A 24,863-nucleotide genomic window follows, 5' to 3' on the forward strand; every position below is an offset into this window, starting at 1 on the left:
TATCGTACATCTTGTGGCGTCATTATAGTGTACAATAGCAGTTGGTTCTCTTGTTCCCCGCTAACTATTCGTGTATTCCTTCTATCGTGTAGATTCGTTTATGCGCTACAGGCTGGATTAGTATGGTTGGGCAGCGAATGGCGCATTGGGAAAAACTCACGGAGTGAGGAGAAGTTCCGCCCAGGATGTCGACAGGAAAGCTACGGCGGCCTAGGGAGGGGAAAATTAGCGATGAACAACAATTTATTTATATGTAAGGCCGGAGGGAATACATACACCGAAGACAGCGACGCTTCGCACAACAGCGGCGTTGTCCGGCGAAGTGATGGCATCGAAGGTCTGACCGAAGATGCCCTTGGGGGCGCGACGGGAACCGCCACCGAGAGACTTTTGGGGAGCCATTTTGCAGGGAAGATTGACGGTATATACGATTGGGAAAGACGGTGGTCGTTCAAGTGCGTATGCGACGGTGGAGTCGGAGGGGGTGGTGATGGCTGGCGAGGATATCTTGCGATGATGAAATGGCACTGAACAATCAAAAAAGCTTCGCTTCATTCAATGGACACAAGCTCGGGCGCTGCCAAGGCTGAAGATAACGATAAAAAAGAGCCTGCGTGAGTACGTACCTTGTAAGGCGGGGTCATGCGGGAATCTCCGAAAGCTGCCCTCCTGTCACCCAATGGCGTCACATCATGATACAAACGCCATGTACCTCGGAGCTGGAATGTCATCAAGACCTCTCACTGGGTGCCCTTCCCGGCGAGCATTCTTCTTTGGATTGAGACCCGGAAACTCCTATGCCATTGAATGTTTTGACATTTATCATCAAATTGCATCTTAATCACACCAATCAAGCATGGCCGACACCCCACGGTACGCCAACGCGGGTGGCTTTGTCCCGCCCACACTCCCATCACCCGCTCCCAGCACCGCATCCAGTCGCGCGGCTGCTGGCTTGCCTCACCCGCTATCGAAACCCCTAGTCCCGGGTTCGCGCAAAGAAGAATATGCCCGCAAGTACGCCGAGAGCCGCCTTCTTCACATCTCGAGGCGCTATGTGAAGAAACACGGAATCCCCGACCCCGCCGACACCGTCACAGGCTACGATAGCTTCGAAGAGGTATGCCACGACCTCGAGGAGGTCATCTTCGTGCTTTGGTTCTCTGGCACCCCCAGCATCCAGGTGCCATATCTTCTCAATATCGCCTTGGCCTTCACGGACTACATCGAGGCGTTCGAACCGGCGCCGACGGCTACGTTCCAACTGCTGAAGAAATTGGATCACTGCTTTGCGAGTCTACTGGCGGGGAAAGATATTCGCTCGGGCGAGACGCTGCCGGGCTTCGAGCAGAACATGAGAAAAGGCATGACCAAGACCGACATGGTGCGCTGCAAGAGTCTGGCAGAGCAAACGCGCCTGTTGGTCGCCGTGGTCATGAGCAATGTCGACGGAGTCGAGACCTACCTGCCAGAAGAAGATGAGTCTATACCGCCATCTAGAGGCCAAGCAACACCGGCTAGAGCTCAAGCAACACCGCACGGCGAAAAGAGAAAACGGATCGAAGAAGAGACTCCCGCAAAGGCGGAAGAGGAAAATGAGATCAAGGAGGAATCCTCATCCCCACCTAAGAGACAAAAGACTGAATCGCCAGAAAACAGACCAGTGACCGGATCACCCTCCGTCAAGCAGGAAGACGAAAATTCGACACCGGTGCCATCTACACTGTTCTCAAAGGAGAGCCTCACGGGGATGGAGGCGTCAAAGAGTGACGGGAAGTTTCACTTCGCGCTCGAGGATGAGGATGACGACGACGACGATGACGGCGGCGATAACACAGGAGGAAATGGAAACATAGGCGAGACAGCCACAACTGCTCTGGCGCGAACACCGCCACATCGTAGTACCTCGGAACCGCCAGATCAACCACCTGATGCGTATGAGCCTGATGATGACAACGATGACGAAGAGCTGTACATGAATGTGGCGAAGGTTTATGAGAAAACACTCGTTGCTCTGGGCAAGACCCTTGGAGAGCCTATAGTAGGGTATTAGTCTCTGGCTCTGGCTCTGGAGTTCTGGTATGTTTCTGTCGAAAGGGAAGGGCGTTTTGGATTCCATGAGATACATCATCGGTTTGACAATGTGGCTTATTATAGAGATACCCAAATGCATGCGGTGAGAGCTTGGATAGGGCAGTGTAGTCCTTCCTTCACTCGCAATTTTGCTACTAGCAGGACGAATTGATGGCAGAGATAACGGAATAAATAAAATGAAACATATCTATCATCCCCGTTGAAACCCCCTACGAAGACGAATCAGCTCATCAATTGGGGTGGTGTTGAAAGATGATGGTAAATCACAGATTCTTAGCTACTTCTCAGTCTCGTCTCCAAATGGACCTCAGTCCTTTCGCGGCCTTGTCAGTTCTATATTCGCTTGGCCCCCTTCATGAGATCAGTGGTATAACGTCAGGATAGGGAACTTGTAGAAGGACGTTGCTTTCGCGTCTATTAATATCACACATGATCTACGGAACAGAGATGGAGACGCACCTCATTTCAGCTACGGTGGTGACGGGACCAACAGGAAAAAACATCGGATACTTATCAGTTCATGTTCGCAGGATCGATCATGCGACGGCACTGTGATTGGCCTTTGCAGTAAATTACATATGCGCAGTAAGCGTGTCGTGAAGCGGGACAACTGGACGCCCACGTGCGGGAAAAGATACTTGACCTGTCAGCGCCAGCGCAAACTCTCAGCCAGCCTCACGCAAGTCCAGATGCGGAACCAGACGACGGGCAGTTGATGAAGCACGCACAGCTGGTTCCATACACTATCACACACATTTGGCATCTGGCTGTCATCGTACATGGACACATCATCAGAGCGACGACCAGCAACCTGGGTAGTAGTACTAGGTTAACAGGCTGGCTCTCGAGTCACGGGCCACATTCTGGTGCAAGGGTTAAGGATCTCGGTTCCCCTTCGATGTGGGGTTAGGGGCCGTAGTATGTAAACCCCTCCTCCCTCCAGAACTGCCTCCCCGTGCGCCCTGGGGTTTTCGGCCCAGATATTCATTGGGATTGATTCAGCAAATGCGGCTTTGGATACGACGAGGCAGGCAAGCGAGCCTTCAGCGGTTGATCGCATGCACGATATCCCTTTCTAGTCTGCTGGCGAAGATAGAAACTACTCTCGTTACGAGTCGGTCTGCCTAAGGTTTGCTTGACTCATGGGGAGTCGGACCGCTCTAGACTTCGCATTATTAGCTGAAGAGTGGGCGCATATCCGACATTCCGACATGCCATGGTCACAGCTTGCAAACGATATCCCAGTGGACATGGAAAACCAGCCAAGTGAGGAGCGAACACCGCCATCATCGCCGAGGCAAGCATTTACATGGCTCTCTTGCTTTCAAATGACAGACAGAGCCTAAATAGACGTAGCCTGACGTGAGAGCCTGTCAGTTGGGCATCGCCAGGCCCTTGAGTTATCATCATCCTGCACACACACACACACACAAACTTGCCCAGGTTTGGCATCTTACCTACCTACCTACATGCCTACCTCCTGCTCGTCCCAACATGGTCTTCTTCGCCCGGTACATCATGTCCGACTGAGGCAACGAAGCCAAAGTACCAACCTGGGTAATTTGCCCGTGCGGATCTTTTCCGTCTCACGATCGAAACCCATCAGCAAATTATGCATTGGATGCAGCCGTCGCATCGGCGTTGTGGCCAGTTTTCCTTTTCTGAGCCTTGGAAGCTGCAGGGAGTAAGTAGTAGGCAGACCTGTGTAGACTCCCTCCGGAACCACCCCTGGCTGCATATCGAGCTAGCCATGGCCCAACATGAACCAGCCTGATGGAATGATGAATGACCTCTCTTCTGGCAGTGCTACCACCACCAACCCGCCCCAAACCAGTGTGCTGCACTTTGCTTTTGGCGCTTGTCTCGAAGACCCAATCCCATTCCTGCCCCCCCTTCCCCTTCCGCTTCCCTTCCCCCGGCCCCCCGTCCCTGGCGCTGTGCAGGCTTGCAAGGGGGCTTTGCTTTTTTCTGGTGACCAGGCCCAGGGAAAAGGACAGGCAAGACAAGACAAGACACACACACACACACACAGAAACGCATCATCACCAAGCGGGCGGGCGGGCTGACTGGCACGTTCGGTTCGTGGGTCTCTGGTCTCCATTTCTCGAATCGGTCGGTTTCCATTCCGATTCCCACTTGGGCTCATCTCTTGCCCTCTTTTCCTCCCCATCCCTCCCCTTCTATTACTCTTTCCCTTTTTCCTCCCACATCGTCTTTTTGTGAAAGAAAAAATTTCCTGCTTTTCTTTCCGGTGGTTGATTCGGTGCCGAAGTCGCTAGGAAGAAGAAGAAGAAGAAGAAGGTTGCTTGAAGAAGACGGATAGGAAAGCTCCAAGGGAATATTCCGGCTTTATTATTATTTTTTCGTGACAGGTAAGAGAGCTAATTTCTGTTTTTTAAACTTTTTTTTCGCGCATCCAACGGTCTGCCATCTGTCCATGGGCACCTCTTTTACTCTCTCTGTTTTGAAGCCGGACTCTGTGTGGGCTTGCGCGGTTCCAACGATGGTGGGCGCCGGTCCCGGTCCAACACCCTCAAAACGAGCACCACCGTTCCTGTGGCTCCTTGAGAAGAGTCTATTCCGAGTCCACCTCTGGATTGCGACGAACCTCGGGAGCAATTCTGTCATACCCATGGCGGCGCATCCACAGGAGGGGGCTGAACCCTCGTGGTCAAAACTTTGAGCAACACCAATCTCGACAAATGCCCACGTCGTTCGGAACTTGCCAACAGTACTATAAATATTACCGCTGCTGCGCCAGGCTCTTTCTCGCTTTCCTCACCAGCTGCGCGCATCTTCAAGTCGTTCAGAAACCCCTCCCGCTCGAACAACCCCGCTGTGGTTCTGCTTCTGGCGCATCGCATTATCCGTGCGCGCGACGCTCCGCTTGCCTTGTCGCAACCATGGCTTGGCTCAGCTCTTCAACGTCTCAATCTCTCCCGCGATGAATCGATATATGTCGCACGCATTCCTTGTGTGGTGTGTGCGACAATGCGATGCGGCACACATCTACAACGGGCGGATGAGCATGCGCAAAGTCTGAAGAAGAAATAAGCTATTCCAACGACTTGAAGAATCAGACAAATGCGCCGGGGTCGCACAAAATCCATGCATCCTGCAGGTGCTCTGGAAAACGTGGGCCGTGTCCTCTGTGCTACATACCACCATACTTGATACCTGGCCCTACCCTGCCTTGGAGCTGAAGGGCCCAAAGGTGTGGGTGTGTGTCTCTGGATCCGAAATGTGGTGTGTGCGAGAGTGCGTTGTCCGTCGGAGGGTGTGGTGCGATAGGGCGCGGCCCGCCACTGCTTGCTGCTGCTGCTCCAACCAATCGTGGGGGCTACCCCTGAGCAAGTCGTCTGCCACACCCAGCACCCGCCCATGCTTCCATTTGGCCCATCCCTTCACCCATAAATACGTTTACCCGGATGACCTCGGATGAAGTGTCCAGCTGCGGGCTACCGCCGCAATGACGACCGCAGCCTTCGATGATAATATCCAACCATCAAGCAGCTGGACACTTGGTGACAACCATGCTTGCGACCACTATTGAGGAATGGCTTGGATTGGACCAAACTAGACCGACTGCGGAGGTGGCGCTCAAACCACACCGCTGCAAATGCGTCATTGACCAATGGACAGATGGCGACCAAGCCTATGTGAGATGCCGTGCTGACGATGGAACTATACAGACTCATAAACTCGTCGCAATGTCGTCTCTGTCGCGTCGGGCTTGCTACAAGTGTGGCAACGTTGGCCACTATGCCGAGGTTTGCTCTTCGGCCGAGCGCCTTTGCTACAACTGCAAGCAGCCAGGTAAGAGAAGCACCAGCAGCTCTGCTGTCAAACATATACCACGGCTTTTTACTGACTGGACACCAGGTCACGAGTCCAACCAGTGCCCCCTGCCTCGCACCACCGAGGCTAAGCAGTGCTATCACTGCCAGGGCCTTGGCCATGTTCAGGCCGACTGCCCTACCCTGCGCTTGAGCGGCGCCGGAACCAGCGGCCGCTGCTACAACTGCGGCCAGCCGGGTCACTTGGCTCGCGCGTGCCCTAACCCTGCCGGCGTCAACATGGGCCGTGGAGGTCCTCCCGTTGGGCGTGGAGCCTACGGAGGTGGCTTCGGCGGCCGTGGTGGTTTCGCCGGTCCTCGGGCTGCCACCTGCTACAAGTGCGGCGGTCCCAACCACTTTGCTCGGGATTGCCAGGCTCAGGCCATGAAGTGCTATGCCTGTGGCAAGCTCGGACACATCTCGCGGGACTGCACAGCCCCCAACGGCGGACCTCTGAACACTGCTGGCAAGACCTGCTACCAGTGTGGTGAGGCTGGTCACATCTCTCGCGATTGCCCTCAGAAGGCTGCCGCTGGTGACATGTCTGGCGTCCCGGGCGTTCCCGTAGGAGTGCCTGGCGGCGTCCCTGGTGTCCCTGGTGGAGTTCCTGGTGTCCCCGGCGTCCCCGGTGTCGGTGTACCTGGCGTCCCCGGTGGTGTCCCCGGTGTTCCCGATGTTGATATGACCAGCGCGGCACCCATCCCTCCTGTTGCTTAAAGCCACCCTGCGCGGAACCATAGTCCGTGTGGCTTGACCTGCAGTTTGTAAAAGTCAGGATGGTTGCAGTTGGAGAGAATGCTGACGACGATACGAATCAACAACGCCGGCTCTGGCGCTCGGAAGCCAGCATGACTTGCTCATCAAACACGGCTTTCTCGAAACGCATAACACAATTTTCCTTACTCTTATCACATTTCCTAATTACGGATTGGGCTCGATCGACTATGAGTACGGACTTACTCATCTTTCGTGGCTCTGGATTTCTTGGTAGCAACATCACCATGCCGGGATCATTGCTTCATTCGCCGCTCCTCGGCGTCGTTCTGGAGCACAAGTCTCTAACAACTTCTTTTTTTGCCCTACATGACCCTTAGCGGAACCACCCATTATTTCCTACGACCTTCACGACGTTTAACCACACACCTGGCTTGGGCCATACGAGCAACTCACGGCGCCTGGGATCAATCAAAAGCATGTCTCATTCCATGCAATTGAGCTCTGTTTATTGGCCAGAGCGCTGACACGTCCAATGGTTAATTCCATGGATGGAAGGTGGCTGATCACTACATGTGGCGACAGTACTTGTATCACCAACGGCAGGGCTATACCCGAAGGACCAAAGTCACTACCTCGGTTTGACTCAGCATTGGATCCATCACCTACACATACGCCGTTTATTTCCTTTGCTTCATCGAAAGGCAAGACTCTTTCTCTTCACGAATCGGACGACAAACACGACAGACGATTGACATGCTGTGGATCGAGAGATGGGGAAAGACTGGATGTTGCAGTTCACAGGGGAGAGGATGCAGTGCATGGTCACGAGATGGCTGCATCAAGAACGGTGGCGGTTGAGGGGAGCGCTAGTGGGTAGAGAAGTAGTCTGAGAAGAACAAGCAATGTTGTTGCACGATGGAAGCCTTGAGGTGCCCAATTCTCTCGAGCTTTCCTTCGATATGGTGCTCTCATTCTCGCAACGACCCAATTCACCTGCGGACGGGGGCATCGAGCGACTCGAGCTTTCCAAGACAGCTTGCGCCGGCTCGGCGCCCTTGCTAACCACATAGGTCGCCTGACAGAAGGGGTTGGGAGTTCGGCCAGTTTCACTGCTCAGGTAAGCGCATATCTTTCTCTTGGCCTCTTCTTCTTTCCCTTTCTTGTCTCTTTGGCTCTGCCCAGTGGGCATCCAAAACCGCCATACATGATGATACTCTTTAGCTCTAGATCAGGAGCTGCTCACCGGCAGCGAAAACCGAGAACTTCAACCATGTTACACAGTCTCTGAGCATTGGCGCATTTATTTTGGCTTGTCTACAAAAGCACACCAACTTCTTCTGATCGGTTTGCTGACATAGCCCTACATGCATACAGGTTTCCATTAGACACCGCCCAGTGTTCTCTCTCAATGACTCTCCGTCAAGTACATGATATATCGGTAAGTACTCTTGATGTGTGCTGCCGCGTGATGATATGCCAAGGGTCTTTGAATGACGTAGAGACTGAATTGGGGCTGTCGGTGGACGTACCTATCGTTTGCTTGGCCATTCCCATTCATCGTTGACAATGCTAAAACATCTCTCACACTATACTTGTCGTCTCGTAACAAGACGTCACGCATCACACAGTAACTGTTAGGCGCCAAGCCTTGCATAAGATATCTTAGGTAGCCTGCGGTAGATGTATAATGTAAAAATGCCTAATTCAAATCAAGTCCGATTCAGACCTGCGTGCATGCGCGCCTGTCATGGCTTTGCTTAGAAGAAAGCGTGTTAGGGGTAACAGTTGCTCCATCAAAGACAGGACAGGGCTTCATGTATTCGAGCGTGGTAACGACCACACAGTCCCAGCCAAAACCTAAGGTTCCATATGAACTATGCGATCGAAGCAAAGCTAGAATACGTTGGCGACTCTTGAGGGTAGTTATTGGTACCACATTCCATGGAAGCCTTCTCATGGTGTGCCGAAGCTAAGTGACCTTGCTCGGCTTCTTAGTGTCTTGATTCGTTTCCTGGGAGAAGAGGATTAAAGAGATGTGTGAATGTGCGTTCAAGGGAAAAGACATATGCCATTAAGGCCCTTTCGGACCTTTCACCGTTCCTTGGTGAAATGCGAGTAAAAACTCTTTGACCATTTTCCATCTCCCCCGTTCAATACCCAGTGGGTGCAGCAGGGATAGGGAAACTGGCTTGTGGTAATATGACGGGAATTACACACGGCTTTTTCCTCTCGGAATTTCACAAGCACACTCTTTCACGCGGTAAACATGAACTTTCTTCGAATGACAGCGCGTTTATCTGGGTAGTCATTGACGGCCGCATGCGCCCCCAAGTCAAAGTTCGCGTTCGAGAGCTTGATTTGTCGTTTGGTTTGCCCCCTTTTGTCAAAGCCGACTGCGACCCAAAGGACAGGACGGCTTCTTGTCGGAATACTTATTGTTACTCCCGTCAAGGGACGGGAAGGACTTTCCTCTTGGTCCTCTAGTGGTTTTCAATCAAAATTATTCATGGGCCTGGTTTCCATCCTCCATACCATCAGACCGTCTCCCAGTCTCCAATGTGTGTGAATGGGATTGCATAGATATGTGCGACATCTGTCTTTACCATTGCCATGGCTGCTGACAAGATCAGGTATATATATAACGACAACCAATCATCGAGTCAGGTCAGCATGGATGGCCATATACCTTACCATGCCTGTTACCTGTAAGGAACCCTAGGCTACATGACCAGCATCTACCTGCAACCGTTGAGCTTAACAACAACCACCATGGGCCATGTGTACGGCGATCAACTAGAAACAACAGGAAAGGCTGACGGCAATGTGCGGACCAATACACCCAGTTCCTTTGCTTTCTAGACACTCCATCACAGTGGTGCCAGATGCAAACAGTAGAATAGTACTTCGCGGACTTTACCGTACCTGAATTGCAACACTATGTAACACTTGCATCTATGATCTATCAACCTGAGGGTTTCACTTTTCGATGCCAACGTAACCCTCAACCCTTAACTAGACACCTTGTAGACCGTACGAAGTATTCTCTGCCCACTTCCCAACAGACAAGTATGCTCCAATCCCGGAGTCTTGCTGGCGTGCCTCTCACGAGTTGGCGTGACCGAACCATCAATGCTAGCCTACGACGTTACTGTTTCACTTCACCAGTCAATAGGTACACGATCAATAGCATGTCCTTTCTTCTCAGGTAGTTTATTCCATATTAACCGAACCCGACTTTGCCACCAGAGGGTCGGTCTATTGTACATCAGTTTCCCCCAATACTTGTATCTGTATTGCTACACCCATTCATCCATGGCCACTTCTTTTTTTTAAGAAAGGACTCCGCCAGCGCCGATGCTAGTAACAGACAAAAACAAAACAAAAAGACAAATGTGAGAAAAGCCAAGGAGGGACAGGCAGTGTGAAGTTATAGGAAGACCATGTAAAACAACAACACTCTTTACACAGACCAATCGGTCCTCCGCAAGCAAGGCAAGCACTATCAGTAACATCATGACCCTCTGCTTCCACCTCACTGACTGACTATGTTATACAATCCCCGTCTTCTCGACTCCTCCCATTTCAGGACTGAGCACAAAGAAAAACGGTATGGATACCAACTGAATCTCATTTCGTTCACCTCACTTCTCACCAAGCGGGTCGATGCGGCATCGTTTGGGTCTCGGCGGGTTGAGGCGGCAGAGGAACGTCCGTCAGCGGTGCCATGGAACGTGGCCGCGCCTCCACCACGTACGCGACGCCGTCCTCGGACGAGTACGAAGGCGGCCGCGCGGTGGCGGGCCTGACCGGGTCTCGCTCGCTTCTCTCTTCTCCCTCTGTTTCGCGCCCGCTGCTGCTAGTGGGAGGCGGCGACTGCTCGTTGCGGGCCCAGTATATACGGTTAGGGTCGACGCGCTAGAAAGAGTCACCTGTTAGCTACGAGATGGAGAACAGAGAACCAAATCAGATACGTACCACGCTCTCCCTCCATAGACCGTAGGCCGGGGGCTGCAGTTTGTTCGTCTCGCTCTCCAGGCCAGCGGCCTCTTCGTCGCGCGCGAGGACGACCCGGATGGGACGCTGCGGGATGGCGTAGCCGCCGGGGTGGAACATGTTGGGTAACCGGGCGCGCTCCTGCTCCTCGGCCGTCCTCGGCCGCATGACGAACAAGCACAACTTAATGAGCCCGTGGCAGAAGAAGATGGTCGTGGCCAGGATGATGAGGATCAGCAAGATGGTGAACTCGCTGTTGTTGATGTTCTTGGTGAGGCTCAGCGCCAGGTCTAGTAGGAATCACGTTAGCACGTGCTGAGCTACATCATAATAGGTACCCCCACTAGTATAGCTAGCAGGCGGGAGGGATGAGTATAAACTTACAGACAGACAATGTCAGGATTAGGAGCATTCCTGATACAAAGCAGCGTAGAACTTGGTTCCGGACGCGCCGGCTCTTGATCCAGGGGAAGCAAAAGAGAAAATGACTGGGGGTCGACGTCCTCCTGTCGCAGGACCGCCATCCCGATCAGAGGCCGACCCGTCTGATCGATCACAACGCCGTGTCCGTTGTCGACCCCGATTCGCCATATCCGCGAGGTGCATCTCTGCCGGGTCCGCGCCTCGGAAGCGCTGCATGAAACTGCTCTGGCCTTCTTCACTTTGGCGCGTACGGGCGGGCTGGGGCTCTTCGATGACAGGTAACCGGTCGGGCTGCTGGCCCTGTTGTTCCTGCGTCGTCGGCCGGGGCCGTTCTGACTGCATCGATGGTCTGGGGTTGTCTCCACCTCCGCCTCCACCCCTTTGTTCGGCCTCATGCAGAGAGGAGGGTCGGGTTGGTGGGCCGGACGAGCCCCTCGTCCAGGTGCGGGCAAGGTTCGGTAGGTGCAAGCGCGTCGAGGGCATGTTCGTGAGGTTGATATTGAAATTCGGCGACTTGGGACTTTCGACCTCGCCGGGCTGGATGCCGTCGGTATGTGCCCTCGGAGGCTCTTGGCCACCACCATTGGCCGCATTAGTGTTGCCCGTCCGCCTGCCGTTGGAAAACTGTGGGAGTCGTAGAGATAACCGCCGTGTCCTCGTCGTCGCCGTCGGGCTTTGGCCGCCTTCGATCATTTCTGGCGCGCCTTCCCGTTGCTCCTCCACATCTCCTGCCCGTGTCGACGCCCCGCGGCGGAACATGTTGGATCCGGGGAGAACCATGTTGCCGTTACCAAATGGCCTGGGCCTCTCGGTATAATCAGTACAAGTGTCAGCTGGGAGTCCGAATCGGCATGCTCCCAAAAACCCGTCAAACTACTTGCAGCGTCCTTTTTCAGAGGCTGCTCGAGTCGTATGTATGCCGTGTGGAGATGCCGAAGGAAGACAGAGAGATTCGCAGTACCGGGCGATGAGCGAGTGGACCGCCGGAGTTAACCAGGATGCGTAGAGGCGATGGGAACGACAACAATAACAAGACGCGGTTTGTAGGTTACAGATGAATCGGATGTAGTATATCGGGTCGCCCTTGGTGTTTCAAAGTCGAGGGCTCTCAGCGAACCAATTCTGGTCTCAAGCCAGATAGCGTCGAGAAGTGACGGGTTCCTGCAGCTCGCCTCGCCGGAAGTGCAGATGAATTGTCTTAGAACCGGGCAAGGGGTGGGTAGTGTGTGGCTTGATCCCAAGAGCGAAAATCGAGCCAGTCGAGATGAGAGAAAGAAGATAAGTCGAAACGAAAGGAAGGCTCTCGGTCACACACACGCGTTACGAGCCTATCGATCCCACGGGAAAGGAGGAAAGTAAGAAAAGAAGAAAAGAAGATTAGAGTTGTTGAGTTGCAATCAGGGAGCTCCCAGAGCCGGCCGGCGATGCAAGGTTCACAACGCACACACAACCAACCAAAAGGTGGGAAAGTAGAAGCGAGTGTGAAAAGGAAGTATGCGTGTGTGCGCGTATGGAGAAGGTGAGTAGGTATAATAATAACTGGTTGTGCGGTGGTGTGTAACGACTGTGGGACTTCTCTCAGGTCACAGGGTGCCTGCCAATCTGGGAGGGCTTGAGCGGGCAGAAACGAAAGAAACGGCAGGCCGGCAAGGGCCAAGAAGTCGGAAACGAGGGCGACGGGCTTGACGAGAGAAAATAAAAAGAGGGACAGGAAACGCCAAGGTCGGGGGCGGAGGCAACCAGTTAGGTAGGTAGTTGGCAATGAGACTGTGCCAGTATTACAAGAGTACTTCACGACGAAAGAGAGAAATGTTGTACAGGATCAAAGTGTGGATGTTGTATCAGGACTAAACATCGAATGCATGTAGTTTAGGCAGGAAAAAAGGTTGTGGGAGGAACAACCCGGGACCAGTGCTTCTCGACAGAGGAGGGAACTTGGACCTTGGCAACTTGTCGTTTTGCGGCTTACGCCATTGCGCGATGATGTGCCACTTTCCGGACCATGGACCAGCACTCGGGCGAAGCAACAGGAACAAGAGTGCGTCAAATCTGGGGTTGTTGCGTAAAAGCCCAAGCATGGCTGGCCCGCGTCTCGGGCGTTATTGAATTGGGCCCTCTGGGCTTTTGCTCAGGGCCATCCATTCCGCATGCGGGAGCAAGTAGAACGAACAGGGAGTGGGCTGACGGCTGTGAGACGTGAAAGCTTGTACAGGGGGGGGAGAGGACCAGCAGGACCAGGGGGACCAGGAGGACCAGGAGTGCGAGAAAAAAAAAAAAGGGGGTCGTCGATGATGTAGGAAATCGTGTTCGGTAACCAATTAGAAGGGTCTTGGTAGCGAACGGAGCCAATCTGTGACGGATGGAGCTGGTTATGAGACTGGCTGCAGGGGGCGTTGGCGGCATCCGCGTTTCGACTCGGCCGCTCTGATTTGGGCTGAGGACCGACATGGGTGTGGCAGGGTGGCCCAATCTGCCAGTGGGTGGTTGCGTGCGCTATGCCAGGTACAGTTCATAGCTCGCCCGCCTCGCCTGCCACTTTAGCGACGGCCACAGCCAGGCAGGCGGCCGACGAGAGGGCGAAGGGCGAGCGAGCGAAGAGTTGCCGGATTGCATACGAGGTAGCAATCTAGGAGCCAGGGGCACAGATTAGGCGCTACGACAACTACGATTAGGCAGTATTAGTATATCAACCTGACGTTGAATAACGTTGGTGCTAACGAGGGCAAACGCCGGGAAACCCATTACCTGCGACAGACAAAGAAAGAACAGATGATCTAAACTAAACATAGCTCAGCTCCTCTCAACCCCATCTCGCCATGCGCCGCCTATCGTAGAATTCTACATAAAAACGCAAGCAAAACGATGGGCCCCGGATCGATTCGGATTCAACAATCGTCCTTGTCCTGGAGCCCGAGAAACATATCGCCACGGACCTTCTAGTCGTGTTTCCAGCAGCCAAGTATGGCAGTTTCAGAATCTTAAAATTCGGTCTTCCACCCAGCCTCCGGTGCAGAAGCCACATGGGGTATCTACTGTAAGTCTGCCTTCTGCTACTGCGTGGTAAATACTGCCCGAGCCCCAAGACGGATCACCTATAGAGCCAATATGAGCTCCACGCATCTCTCCATCCTCCCCATTCTATACCTTGAGGACAATGCTCCGCTGGTCCGCCCTTTTACTTGGTCATTCCACACGAGATGCTCCGTCTCGAGCTTATCTCATTCCCTCACCATGTGATCACAAACCCAGCGAAGAGTTGCTTAGATTCCCACCTGTTAATGATGGTGTATTACGTTGCATCGAGGGCGCTTCGATGAAGATAGGCCCCGGCATGTCTAGATCCGACGAGACATCCGACCCTTACTTGGCTGGCACGGCGTCTGCGCGTGCTGGAGGAAGTCGCCTAGATTACCCTCTATGGCCTTATGAGCGATTCCAGGCCTCTGAGTGAAGAAAATACCATGACTGGCAATTCCAGTGGTTAATACATCAGGCTAGTTCATCGTAATTCACCCAAGAGCAATCTTCGATCTGAGGAGGCCGAGAGAACTGCAAGATCGTTAGCAAAACGTCCAATTACGAAAGGTTGCGGGATTCTTACTGAGTGGCTCATCGTTGGTGATGAACTCGGCACAGTTCACCGTACCCTTGTGACCGGGAAGCTTGTAGAGCAGTTTGCCTGTATCACTGCCCCAGATCACCACGGTGCCGTCGCCGGCACCAGCAGCAATCTTTTTGCCACTCTTATCCCAACTGGCCTTCATCAGGTTCTTCTCAATACCAACCTGAGCGCCGTCGAATGTTCGAAGATGACGTTCCGTGGGCGCGAATGGTCGAATGTCCCAGGTCCGGGCCGTTGAGTCATGCGAGAAAGATAGGAGGGACTGGCCGTCAGGGGATACCCTCAAACTTGTGACCGTGTCGTTGTGGCCGAGCATGGAGTATACGACGGCCTTTTTCCGCACGTCCCAAACCTTGATGTCGTTGTCAATACCACCCGAGTAGATCTCGTTTCCGGCTTCCGAAACTGCTACCGCGGTGATGGGGAAATCAGTCTCGATATAATCGGCGGCATTCTTCGTCCGAGGATCCCAGATGCCTATTGTTCCATCATCACTGCCGCTGATCAGCAACTCCTCTCCTCGGCTGCTGATATCCAAACTGTTGATTATCTCTTCGTGTCCCACATAGCGACGTATCCTTTGGCCCGATGTCAAATCCCAGCTCGCCAGATGCATATCGGCCGAGGCTGAGAAGAGGATTTCCGAATCGCGCGACCATTGCAGGTCCAGCACAGCTCCTTTGTGTCCGCTGAGCATGCCGTAGTTTTCGCAGTCGCCGCCGGCCCTCCAGAGCATGATGTTTCTGTCCATGGAGCCCGAAGCAAGGAGGTGACCTCGGGGATCGAACTTTGCTGCAAAAACCTCTCCTTCGTGACCTGTAAGCTCCATCAACGGCCCCTCGAGATTGCTAGTGCGCGGCGCCTTTTCAATCAGATTAGCATCAACGCTGTCGGTTGTGTCGAGTACTTCCACATACAGCTTGGATTAATGTTCCGGCAGCAGACCCATCTCTGCGGGCGAGGGTTGTGGTTGTTCCCAAGTTCTGCCTCTTCGCCACGAGTTGACCAGCACCGCCAGGGTCATCCGACGGGCGACGGGGGCGCTTCTCGGACATATTGCTAGACGTTACTTATGATTTGGCGATTGATGAGTCGAGGTGAAGGTTGGTTGATATGACGGCGAAAAGTCGCGACGAAAGAGACGCCTGGCAAAGACTGATATTTTTTGGACGTGTTTCGACGCGTCGTATGCTTTTCCTGTCGTCGGGTAGGCCGTCGTTTTGGTGTTAACGCGCGGCGGTAGGTCGTAGTCTGGGCGATTGCAAACAGCAACTTGCTGAGCTCTCTCTCGCACCTCAGCTTCAAAATGTACCTAGGCTCGTAGCTCCCGCTGTCGCAAAGAAAACTTGTCGGTGAGTGAGATATTCCTCAACCGACCGAAGTGGGATGTACCTGAGCACGGTACTTAGGATCACCGACCACCGACAGATTATGTAAGTGAGCTTGGTTACGGAGAGGGGCCCCCACGATTCCGGCCCTCACCGCTTTCAGTTACTGCCACTACACCTGAGTGTACAGTACGCCATTGAATGGTCCAACATCGGGAACACGCGCGCATCCTCTGTTTCTTGATCTTAACGACGCCAACTTGCCTGGTTCTACAAAAGCCTGTAGTTCTTTCTCTTTCATCCATCAATGAGATAGCGCTTCAGCTTCTATAAGCTCGTCGCGCGAGCATGTCCGCAAACAAGGCAGCCCGAGTGGGCGAAGAGTAAGCAAACGGGAACCCTCAACCCTTGGACCATGTACTGATTGTGTACTCTCATCTAGAATTTGGAAGTAAGTCGCCGGCTGGATTCATCGAATATAACCGCCATTCGCCTAACACACGAAACACAGAGGCCGCATCGATAAGGTCAACGCCGAGTTAGTGACTCTCACATACGGTACCATTGTTGCGCAACTATGCAAGGACTTCGAGAGCGACTACGTTGAGGTCAACAAGCAATTGGACCGAATGGGCTACAATATCGGCCTACGCCTCATCGAAGATTATCTCGCCAAATCCAACACAATGCGACGGTGTTCCAACTTCCGCGAGACCGCCGAGATGATTGCCAAGGTCAGTTTGGTATGAAAATGCGAGGTCTGCGAGGCCAGTAGCTTACTCGGGTCACTTTTCTATATCTAGGTTGGCTTCAAGATCTTTCTCAACATCACCCCCACTATCACGAACTGGACAGGAGACGGCAAGCAGTTCTCGCTAGTATTCGAGGAAAACCCGCTAGCCGACTTCGTGGAGCTCCCTGACGACGGACGAGCACAAGACGAGCTCTGGTATTCCAACATATTCTGCGGCGTGCTGCGTGGCGCCCTGGAAATGGTGCAAATGCAGGTCGAGGCCCATTTCATCAGCGACGTGCTGCGGGGCAACGACACCACCGAAATGCGGATAAGCTTGATCCGTTATATCGAGGACGAGCTTCCTCCGGAAGATGACTAGGCAGAATAAATCATAGAACGGTTTGGGAAATGGCGTTTGTTCGACTTTCGCTCAATTGGAGACCCCTTGGCGAAGAGTCGGTCATATTGGTAATGAGGGAGTACGACGCGTCAACACACGAACCTGAAGCGTTGGCGTTTTTGGCATGCCGAGAGGTGCAATCTGAATGCGGAGGGAACGGAGGCAATGCTAGACCAGGGAGGGGGTTTTCAAGCTGTGGATATCTGCTGCATATACCCTTCGCAAAACGCATCGTGGGTTCGTCCCGAATTGCAGATGCATGCGGCCGATAGTCCTGTTCAGACGGGCGTCCCTCAAACGGTGGTAATCAGGCGACTGTCGTCTTGATAAGCATTTGAATACCTCACCACTATTTGCGCTCGATAATTAAGGCTTAACGTGCCAAAGGCACTACGTCTCGGCCTGATTGAGTTGTGTGGCGTTCCCTTGATACCTAGAATTGACTTATTACCCTATTGTTAGTGCATAGGTTTGGATCTGCTCCAGCTCAGCCTTCCCGCGACATCGGTAGTTCTGTTTAGCGGTACGCGCCGCTTCCTGCCGATCCCCGTCCCCGTCATGTCCACTTCTGCCCTTCAGCACCTGGCGGGATCTTGCAGAAGAGATTGATTGCCTGTAGCATGGACGGATGGACCCCTGACGCAGCTTAATCCGACTCCTGCCAGATTAGGCAGCACAGGTAGATAGATATGGCTATCAGTAAGTGTTGCTGGGGGTTCTCCTCGAATGTGAAGGCCGATTTAAGATGCATGGTACCTGCGTTGGTGATACGCCAGGCTGGTTAAGGCTGAACTGGGGGCTTGTCAGATTTGCGCTGCATGCACATCATCATTGTTATCACATCGGGGTTATTAGTCAGGCCACTACAGTAGGATGGGCTGCTGCAATTGGGTTCCTCTCCATACGATCGATTGACTACATGCATGTGTATGTCGTCGTCAATTGGAGTTGAAGAAAAAAAATAGTGATATACGAAATGAGACTATTGAAACACACTACCTGAATGTCTCGACTGTTTACCCCAATGGTTGAAGATCATATTTCCCCAAAGGACCCTGAGAAAAACCGGGAGGGGGTTCAATACCAAGTCCGATTTCCTGCTGGGAAACTGGGAAACTGGGAAACACACAACCTTTAACGTTAAGTGGGTGGTGGGCCGCCAGCACGGCGCGTGTCGATCCCCAGAACCCGATGGATGCTCCCACTTTATTATTGCATATATCGTGACATTTGATGGCATGATCTAATAAAGGGAGCGGAAGCAATCGCCAAAATTGTGTGGGGTACCATGCTTCATGCGCCGGCTACTTGGTCGTGAGTGTTGGCATCTATCTCACTCACTCACTCTCTCTCTCTGTTCCAGCCTCATTCGGTAAAAGAAACCACTGACGTTGACACATACATGCACGTGCTGCAAGCTCGTGTGGCTGGCTCAGAAACCCAGCGTACTGTTTGTGCATATGCGGATCGTACGTAGGAGCCTGAAGCTGCAGAATCGTTGTGGTCGGCTGACACGCTGACATCGGGGATGTAAGACGGACTTTAATGTTGGAGGACAAACGTGATTGTCTGGATCCCGTCCGCTACCAGCACGACAAATGGTGTTGGTTTTCGCATGTCTGCCTATCCGGATGTTGACGGCCACCAATGTTCACTGCCATGTTCTCCTAGTATTACGGGCAATTGCTACCGTACCCATAGTCCTACGTGACCTATGAACTCATCGCACATGGAAGGATGGGCATGACTTTGCCTGCCCAGCGGATTTGGAGATGTTCCAGACGCCGCAACTTGCACATCATAGCTCCAAATCTTAGCGATCATCTCTCTTTGCCCACCAGCATGATGCATGATGTAGTATGCAATAACACCTGTGGCCACCGGCATCTATTAGATTAAGTCATATCTGCCCGTCTGCCATGGAACGACTTACGGCGCAGAGAAATGATAATCTCTTGCCGCCCCAAATCACTAATGAGGCTTTTTACATAACTCCTGAGGTTTCCAGAAGCCTCCTCGGTCTTTATGTAACTCGTTATCATGAACCTGAAATTTGATGTGGTGTTGCCAAGACTATTTGCTGCCTTAGCGGCCTGAAGTGTGGATACCGTGCTGAGAGCTACGCAGAGACGGTCACGCTAACCGGGCCTTGGCCGTTCTGAAATGTGCGCACTGCGACCGGCCAAGCTCCTTGAAGCTTTCTGTGAGCATGCAAGCTGGCTGCCCTGTCTCATCTCCCCCCATTCATCTGGTTCCAGTCGATCAATCCATTCTCATATCTGGCTACAGGACCTGCTTCCGCCATGTGTTATGGATATACCTACATGCGCACTATGTGCGCTGCCTGGGAGCAGTTCGACTGTGCCGTCCCGTAGTCCGTAGATAGGGAGAGATAGAGGCATGAATCAACCCTCTGAATGCAGCTTCTGTTAGGGTCAAGTAGTTGCAATTGCATAGCTGTAGCATACCGCTAGTAGATGTACTTGCTTGCATGCTCCTCCTAGAGTGCCGGTACAGACCGCACCACCCGCACTGCTGCTGGCATCAGTTGTAGGCGGACCTAGATGGACATGGGACATGGACATGGACGCACCCTCACACTCTCACTGTACTCGACGAAATGGCCTAAGCAACGACTGACTGACTGACTGAGTGACTGAGCCCACACAGCATCAACCCAATTTCTTCACCCACCTTACCTATCAACTTACTTCACCACCTCCCATTGTTTCTACCCCCCATATCTTCTCCTTCGTCGAACGACCTGTCTTGATGTTTGATGCTAGCGCAGCAGCTGTCTGCGATCCGACCTTACCAAATTGGCCTCTTATAGTGGGAGACGATTAGATTCAACCCCGGTTCGCCTTACAAATCATACGCCAGTCTCAGGTACCTTTCTATCGCATACTGCCACTCTGCCACTACTATCGCCTACAGGGCCAGGCCCAGTCTCCCTAGGCGGCCTGACAGAGCAGAAGACGGGAGCCAAAGCCAAAGCCCAGCGCAAGCCGCTCTCTAACGACTAAACCGTTACGGAGTTCCTTCTTGTGCACTCCCCTACTACCTACCTAACCTCTTCCCTCGGCTTCTCTGGGTAAAGAAGCACAAGAGCAGCCTGCTGTAGGAAACAGAAGATCAATACAACAACGTGCGTGCGTGCGTGCTTCCGAGTCGACTTTTCCTTCACTCGGGCAACATTCAATCGTGACGGCCGTGGTTCGTGGCTCGTTGTGCAACCCGCCCGAGCTTCAAATCCCGTCCAGTCGCGCTATCAATTATCCTGGCGGTTGATCTTTTTTTTCTGAAGGGTGAGTCCCGACCTGCACTTCCGCCATTTACCAGCCCCCCCCGTTCCCCGTCGCGCCCATTTTTTTTTTCTCCCAATTCCCTCCTGTAAGTCCCAGCACCGCACCACCTTGCCTGCCTGCTGCTTTGCTTCGTACCCATCCCCTAGGGACATTCTTCCCCAGAGCTGAATGAGCGGGACGACGACAACTGCTGCGCGTCACTGGCTAGAGCGCGAGAGAACAGAAGCAGGAGCGAAAAGAGACGGGAAGGATATCTGCTGCTTAGCCCTTTGGCCTTCATTTCATTTCCCGTATTTTAATTTTCGTCCTCCGACTGCACCCGCCGTTCATTCAATTGATCGGTCGACAAAGTCGAGAAGACTCGGAAGACCAGTTCAGGCAAGTGTCTGTCTATCTGCCGTGTCGTGTCGTGTCGCATCATACCACATCACTTTGCATTCTATCGTGTCTCTCTATCCCAGGCCGCCCTTGTGCCTTTTCCCACACGCCGATTCTGATCAAGCGCGCCCTCTCTCGTCTCCAGGCCCGTCTGCCTCGCCAGACCCCATTCCGCATCGCGACTTAGCCACCCTTTTCCGACCGGCCACGGCCACTACGCGGTTGATCTGTAATCGGGGGTGCCCTTCAGCCATCACCAGCTCCCTCCATCGCACCACTCGCGGCTATCGCTGGTACGACCACGACTTGGGATTTTCGACCTGTCTGCTGACCGTCTTGTGTCGCGGCTGAGTGCTCGCCACGTCCGCCCCCAAGCCAAAGTGACAACTCGTCCATCATCCCCCCAAAATTAGTCACCAAGCTCTACGCTACCGCCCCCAACTTACCCCAGACCTGGCAATCATAGCAACTTGCCCTTGACCCTGGGCCTTGGGCCTGTATATTCCCATCTGCACTTGGATCTGTCCGCATTGTTGAGTGTTTGTCGCATTGTACCTGCATCCTGTCTGCAGCTCTCTTTTTTCGCATTTCGTCCGTCGTTTTGTCGGGCCAAAACACGTCTCTACCCTTCTCTAGGTCTCAATCTCCGAAACGTAGCTGTTAGGGAGACTGGGGTCTGATAGGCAGAGTCAAATCAAAAGCCCGTCCTCCGTTGCCTTTTTTTTCTCCGACCGATACCACCACACACCCATCCAACACACAACCCACTTGCCCTGCCGCCTTCTTCCTTCAGCTTGCAAGGCAGCGCAGTCTAGTTTCCGGGAAACACCTCATTGCTCAAATCGTTCTCGAGCGCTGTCGCATCCCTCCACGATCCTGACGATAACAACGACATTTGACGACGTCACTCTATATCATTTGTCGCTCACCGCGCCACCGGTCAACTCAATCTACCCCTTTCGCAACAATCCGCCAGGACAAGCCAGCCGCACGCACCCATCGCGTCCGCGAACCTTGCATCAACGATTTCCCGTCATCATCATCGGCGCTTCACCTTTATCGACAAGCTTGATATTGTTTTGGATTCATTTGCCCCGGATTTCGATTTTCAGACACGAACTCTACGCGTTCTGAGCCGAAATACAAACCTTGCAGCGCGACCCTAGTTCGATCAACCGCAGAGCTGCCCATCGACTGCTCGCTTAGCTGACCAATCCTTACGGATGACCGCAGACGCAGTCTGCTTTGAGCTCCGACAAATAGGACCATGAACAACGTGAACATGGCCAACATGGGCGCCATGGGCGGACCGGTCGGCGGTGCACCCATACCCATGGCCATGAACAATGGCAATGGCGCGCTGCCTGCCCAGCCAATGCAGGGAAATGATCGTAACCACCGGTGTATGCTGAACACGTATATTTACGACTACTTTCTGAAAGAGGGCATGGTCGATTGCGCGCGCTCTCTCCTGAGGACAGACCAGCCGCTCAATGTATCCAAGGATAGCCCCGGTAGCCGACGCGACGAGAATGGGAACGCCTTGAATGGCGTATCTGACGACTCGATGGAAATCGACCACAAGCACGATGTAGATTCCAAGGACCTCCCGACTCCTTTGATCGCGTCATCCGATACGTGTTTTCTCTACGAATGGTTTGGCCTCTTTTGGGATATGCACCTCGCTCAGCGTAATCGCATGGGCAACAACAATGCGCAAGTGAGCCAATATATCAACCACACTCAGGTACATCACCCTCTTGAAGCCAGCCTCAATCCCCCTCCGCATCCGCTGACCAGAATACCAGACACAAAACCGGCTAAAGCAGAGCCAGCAGCAAGAACTGCTGCGCAGTATGCGACCAGACCAGGCCGGCGGTATGCCTTTCAACCCTATGATGCGCAACATGGCCAACGGCATGCAAATGCCAAACAACAACTTGGCGAGGAAAGCCATGGCCAACAACCAAAAGTAAGTCATCGATGTCTCATGACTTCTGATCCATCTATATCTGCACATTTGCTTACAATGTCAGCAGCCCCCAGATGATGCTTCAACAGCAGAAGCAGAACCAGATGCAGCGTGACCCCTCGGATATGGACGGCAACCGCCGGCCAGCATCGCCTGGATCAGCGGAAAATGCGCCTTCGCCCAACAAACGACCACGCCTGGAAGGCAACACTCCCTTCAACCCACAGCAGGCAGCTATGATGCCTAACGGACGACCACAGCAGGGCATGCCTGGTCAACAACAGGTCAGCAATACTTCCGCCGCACAGTCACATGCCCAGACCGCCCAGCTGCTCATCGCCAACAACATAAACCCGACCTCACTAACCCCTCAGCAGTTCCAGAACTTCCAGAACCAGCCGCCTGCCAACCAGCAGAAGTCCATTGCCACCTACGCCCAGAACATGGCCGGTCACCATGGCAATCAAATGCCTAACAAAGGCATGGGCAACCCAGGAGTCCCCCAAGGCCAAGGATCGCCCATGATGACGCAACCCAATGGCGCTGAGCTCAACACATTCTACAACGCCGAAGGTCTAGCTGGCGGCCCGATGCGACCTGGTGCCCCAGGGAATGCCCAGGGTGGCGGCAGCAACCATGCGCTGCAGGACTACCAGATGCAGCTGATGCTATTGGAGCAGCAGAACAAAAAGCGCCTCATGATGGCTCGACAAGAGCAAGACAGCCTGGGTGGTGGCATGCCCCGCGGTGATGGCTCCGCTGGTCCCGGGGTTCCTGGAGGTCCTCCCGGCCAGCCATTCCCCGATGCTTCCCCACAAGGCGGTAGAGCAGGTGCTTCGCCGAACCCCGGCGAGCAGATGAAGCGCGGCACTCCCCAGATGAACCCTGCGGGTATTCCGTCGCCTCTTCCTGAAGGTGGCCAATCTCGTGGCTCCCCCAACCAGATGGGCTTCATGCCCCAGAACGTGAATGTTGGTGACCCCAATATGGCACCCCATTTCTTCCCCAAGGGCATCAATGGCATGGATCCGAACATGGTCCAGATGAACGGCGGTATGCGACCGCCGAGCTCCCATCCCGGCCAGACCTTCAACGGTGGGCAGATGAACCCCCAGATGATGGCTGCTAGAGGAGGGCAACCAGGTGTTCCCGGTGGCCCACAAATGCAATGGCAAGGGGGTCCCAACGGCGGCAACCCCATGGTTCCCCAAGGAGGCCCTCAAGGCCAAGTTCAAGGAACACCACAGCAGCGTGCCATGCCTCCACCATCTGCCCCTGCGCCTGGTGGCAACGCGAATGGCCGGACACAGCCATCTTCGCCAGCTCCCAGTAACGCGGCACCCCGACACCCCAGCAGTCGAACAAGGCCGCCCCCAAGAAGAAGGACACGAAAGGTGCCAAGGGCAAGGTAACTATACTCCAGCAATGTGCCCCTTTGATGCCTTGTTGCTGACAATGCTGATCCCCAGGCGGCTGCAAAGAAGGCCAACAACGCAGCAGGTGCCACTCCCGCAGCGGAGCAATCACAGGAACCGGAGCCTCCCACTCCCGCGACTCCCATCACCCCAGTCAACCCTGGCAACTTCGCCAAGAACGGGCCGAATGCTGGTGCGGGTCAGCCGGCGCCCAATGCTCAGACATCTGCTCCTCCGGCTCCGGCTCCGGCTCCCGTCGCTCCTCCGGTACACCCAGATCCCTCGCAGCCGTTCGGTATGGAGAACACGGGTCCCATGGACTTTGGGATGGAATTCGCCAACCCTCTTACGTCCGACAACGTGCTCCAAGACTTCGACTTTGACTCATTCCTCCATGACAACGACGGCGCAGACGGCGGTTTCGACTTCAACCCGTCCACGTTCATGGAAGGAGCTGGGGAGATTGGCGCCGAATAGTCTCGGCCCCTTCTCGATTAGCTACTGTGAACCAGTCCTGCTTTACGCATCTCGCGCGTTGCTAGCCATGGTGGAGTTATTGGTTCTCTTATCTTGGTATTGCATCTACTCTCATCCGTTACTCGGACCCCATTCATCTTCATTGGGCATGTCAAGGCGTTGGT

General features: G+C 53.7%; 8 protein-coding genes across 8 annotated transcripts; 5 read left to right on the forward strand and 3 right to left on the reverse strand.

Moving 5' to 3' along the window:
* Positions 1-156: 156 nt before the first annotated feature.
* On the reverse strand, positions 157-402 carry PG986_004421 (uncharacterized protein; the record flags this gene model as incomplete). Its single annotated transcript, XM_066840643.1, has 2 exons — positions 157-210; positions 277-402. 2 exons carry the CDS (start codon positions 400-402, stop codon positions 157-159), a joined length of 180 nt encoding a protein of 59 aa, XP_066703270.1.
* Positions 403-856: 454 nt separating this feature from the next.
* PG986_004422 (Conserved hypothetical- protein) lies at positions 857-2,053 on the forward strand (the record flags this gene model as incomplete). The annotated part of the gene is made up of 1 exon (XM_066840644.1): positions 857-2,053. One exon carries the CDS (start codon positions 857-859, stop codon positions 2,051-2,053), a length of 1,197 nt encoding a protein of 398 aa, XP_066703271.1.
* Positions 2,054-5,804: 3,751 nt separating this feature from the next.
* On the forward strand, positions 5,805-6,647 carry PG986_004423 (zinc finger protein gis2 protein; the record flags this gene model as incomplete). The annotated part of the gene is made up of 2 exons (XM_066840645.1): positions 5,805-5,910; positions 5,977-6,647. 2 exons carry the CDS (start codon positions 5,805-5,807, stop codon positions 6,645-6,647), a joined length of 777 nt encoding a protein of 258 aa, XP_066703272.1.
* A 3,648-nt stretch (positions 6,648-10,295) lies between these two features.
* On the reverse strand, positions 10,296-11,843 carry PG986_004424 (uncharacterized protein; the record flags this gene model as incomplete). Its single annotated transcript, XM_066840646.1, has 4 exons — positions 10,296-10,562; positions 10,623-10,930; positions 10,979-11,019; positions 11,062-11,843. The coding sequence occupies 4 exons, from the start codon at positions 11,841-11,843 to the stop codon at positions 10,296-10,298; spliced, it is 1,398 nt and encodes a 465-aa protein (XP_066703273.1).
* A 2,374-nt stretch (positions 11,844-14,217) lies between these two features.
* Positions 14,218-14,514, forward strand: PG986_004425 (uncharacterized protein; the record flags this gene model as incomplete). The annotated part of the gene is made up of 1 exon (XM_066840647.1): positions 14,218-14,514. The coding sequence occupies one exon, from the start codon at positions 14,218-14,220 to the stop codon at positions 14,512-14,514; it is 297 nt and encodes a 98-aa protein (XP_066703274.1).
* A 48-nt stretch (positions 14,515-14,562) lies between these two features.
* Positions 14,563-15,740, reverse strand: PG986_004426 (uncharacterized protein; the record flags this gene model as incomplete). Its single annotated transcript, XM_066840648.1, has 3 exons — positions 14,563-14,612; positions 14,665-15,547; positions 15,603-15,740. The coding sequence occupies 3 exons, from the start codon at positions 15,738-15,740 to the stop codon at positions 14,563-14,565; spliced, it is 1,071 nt and encodes a 356-aa protein (XP_066703275.1).
* Positions 15,741-16,361: 621 nt separating this feature from the next.
* Positions 16,362-17,128, forward strand: PG986_004427 (trafficking protein particle complex subunit 3; the record flags this gene model as incomplete). Its single annotated transcript, XM_066840649.1, has 3 exons — positions 16,362-16,396; positions 16,525-16,747; positions 16,817-17,128. The coding sequence occupies 3 exons, from the start codon at positions 16,362-16,364 to the stop codon at positions 17,126-17,128; spliced, it is 570 nt and encodes a 189-aa protein (XP_066703276.1).
* Positions 17,129-22,102: 4,974 nt separating this feature from the next.
* PG986_004428 (uncharacterized protein) lies at positions 22,103-24,699 on the forward strand (the record flags this gene model as incomplete). The annotated part of the gene is made up of 5 exons (XM_066840650.1): positions 22,103-22,582; positions 22,644-22,807; positions 22,875-23,091; positions 23,185-24,201; positions 24,277-24,699. The coding sequence occupies 5 exons, from the start codon at positions 22,103-22,105 to the stop codon at positions 24,697-24,699; spliced, it is 2,301 nt and encodes a 766-aa protein (XP_066703277.1).
* Between the last annotated feature and the right edge of the window lie 164 nt (positions 24,700-24,863).

This window comes from Apiospora aurea (assembly GCF_038362705.1).
Source record: "Apiospora aurea strain CBS 24483 chromosome Unknown utg000003l_segment0_segment0, whole genome shotgun sequence".
Classification (NCBI taxonomy): Eukaryota; Fungi; Ascomycota; class Sordariomycetes; order Amphisphaeriales; family Apiosporaceae; genus Apiospora; species Apiospora aurea.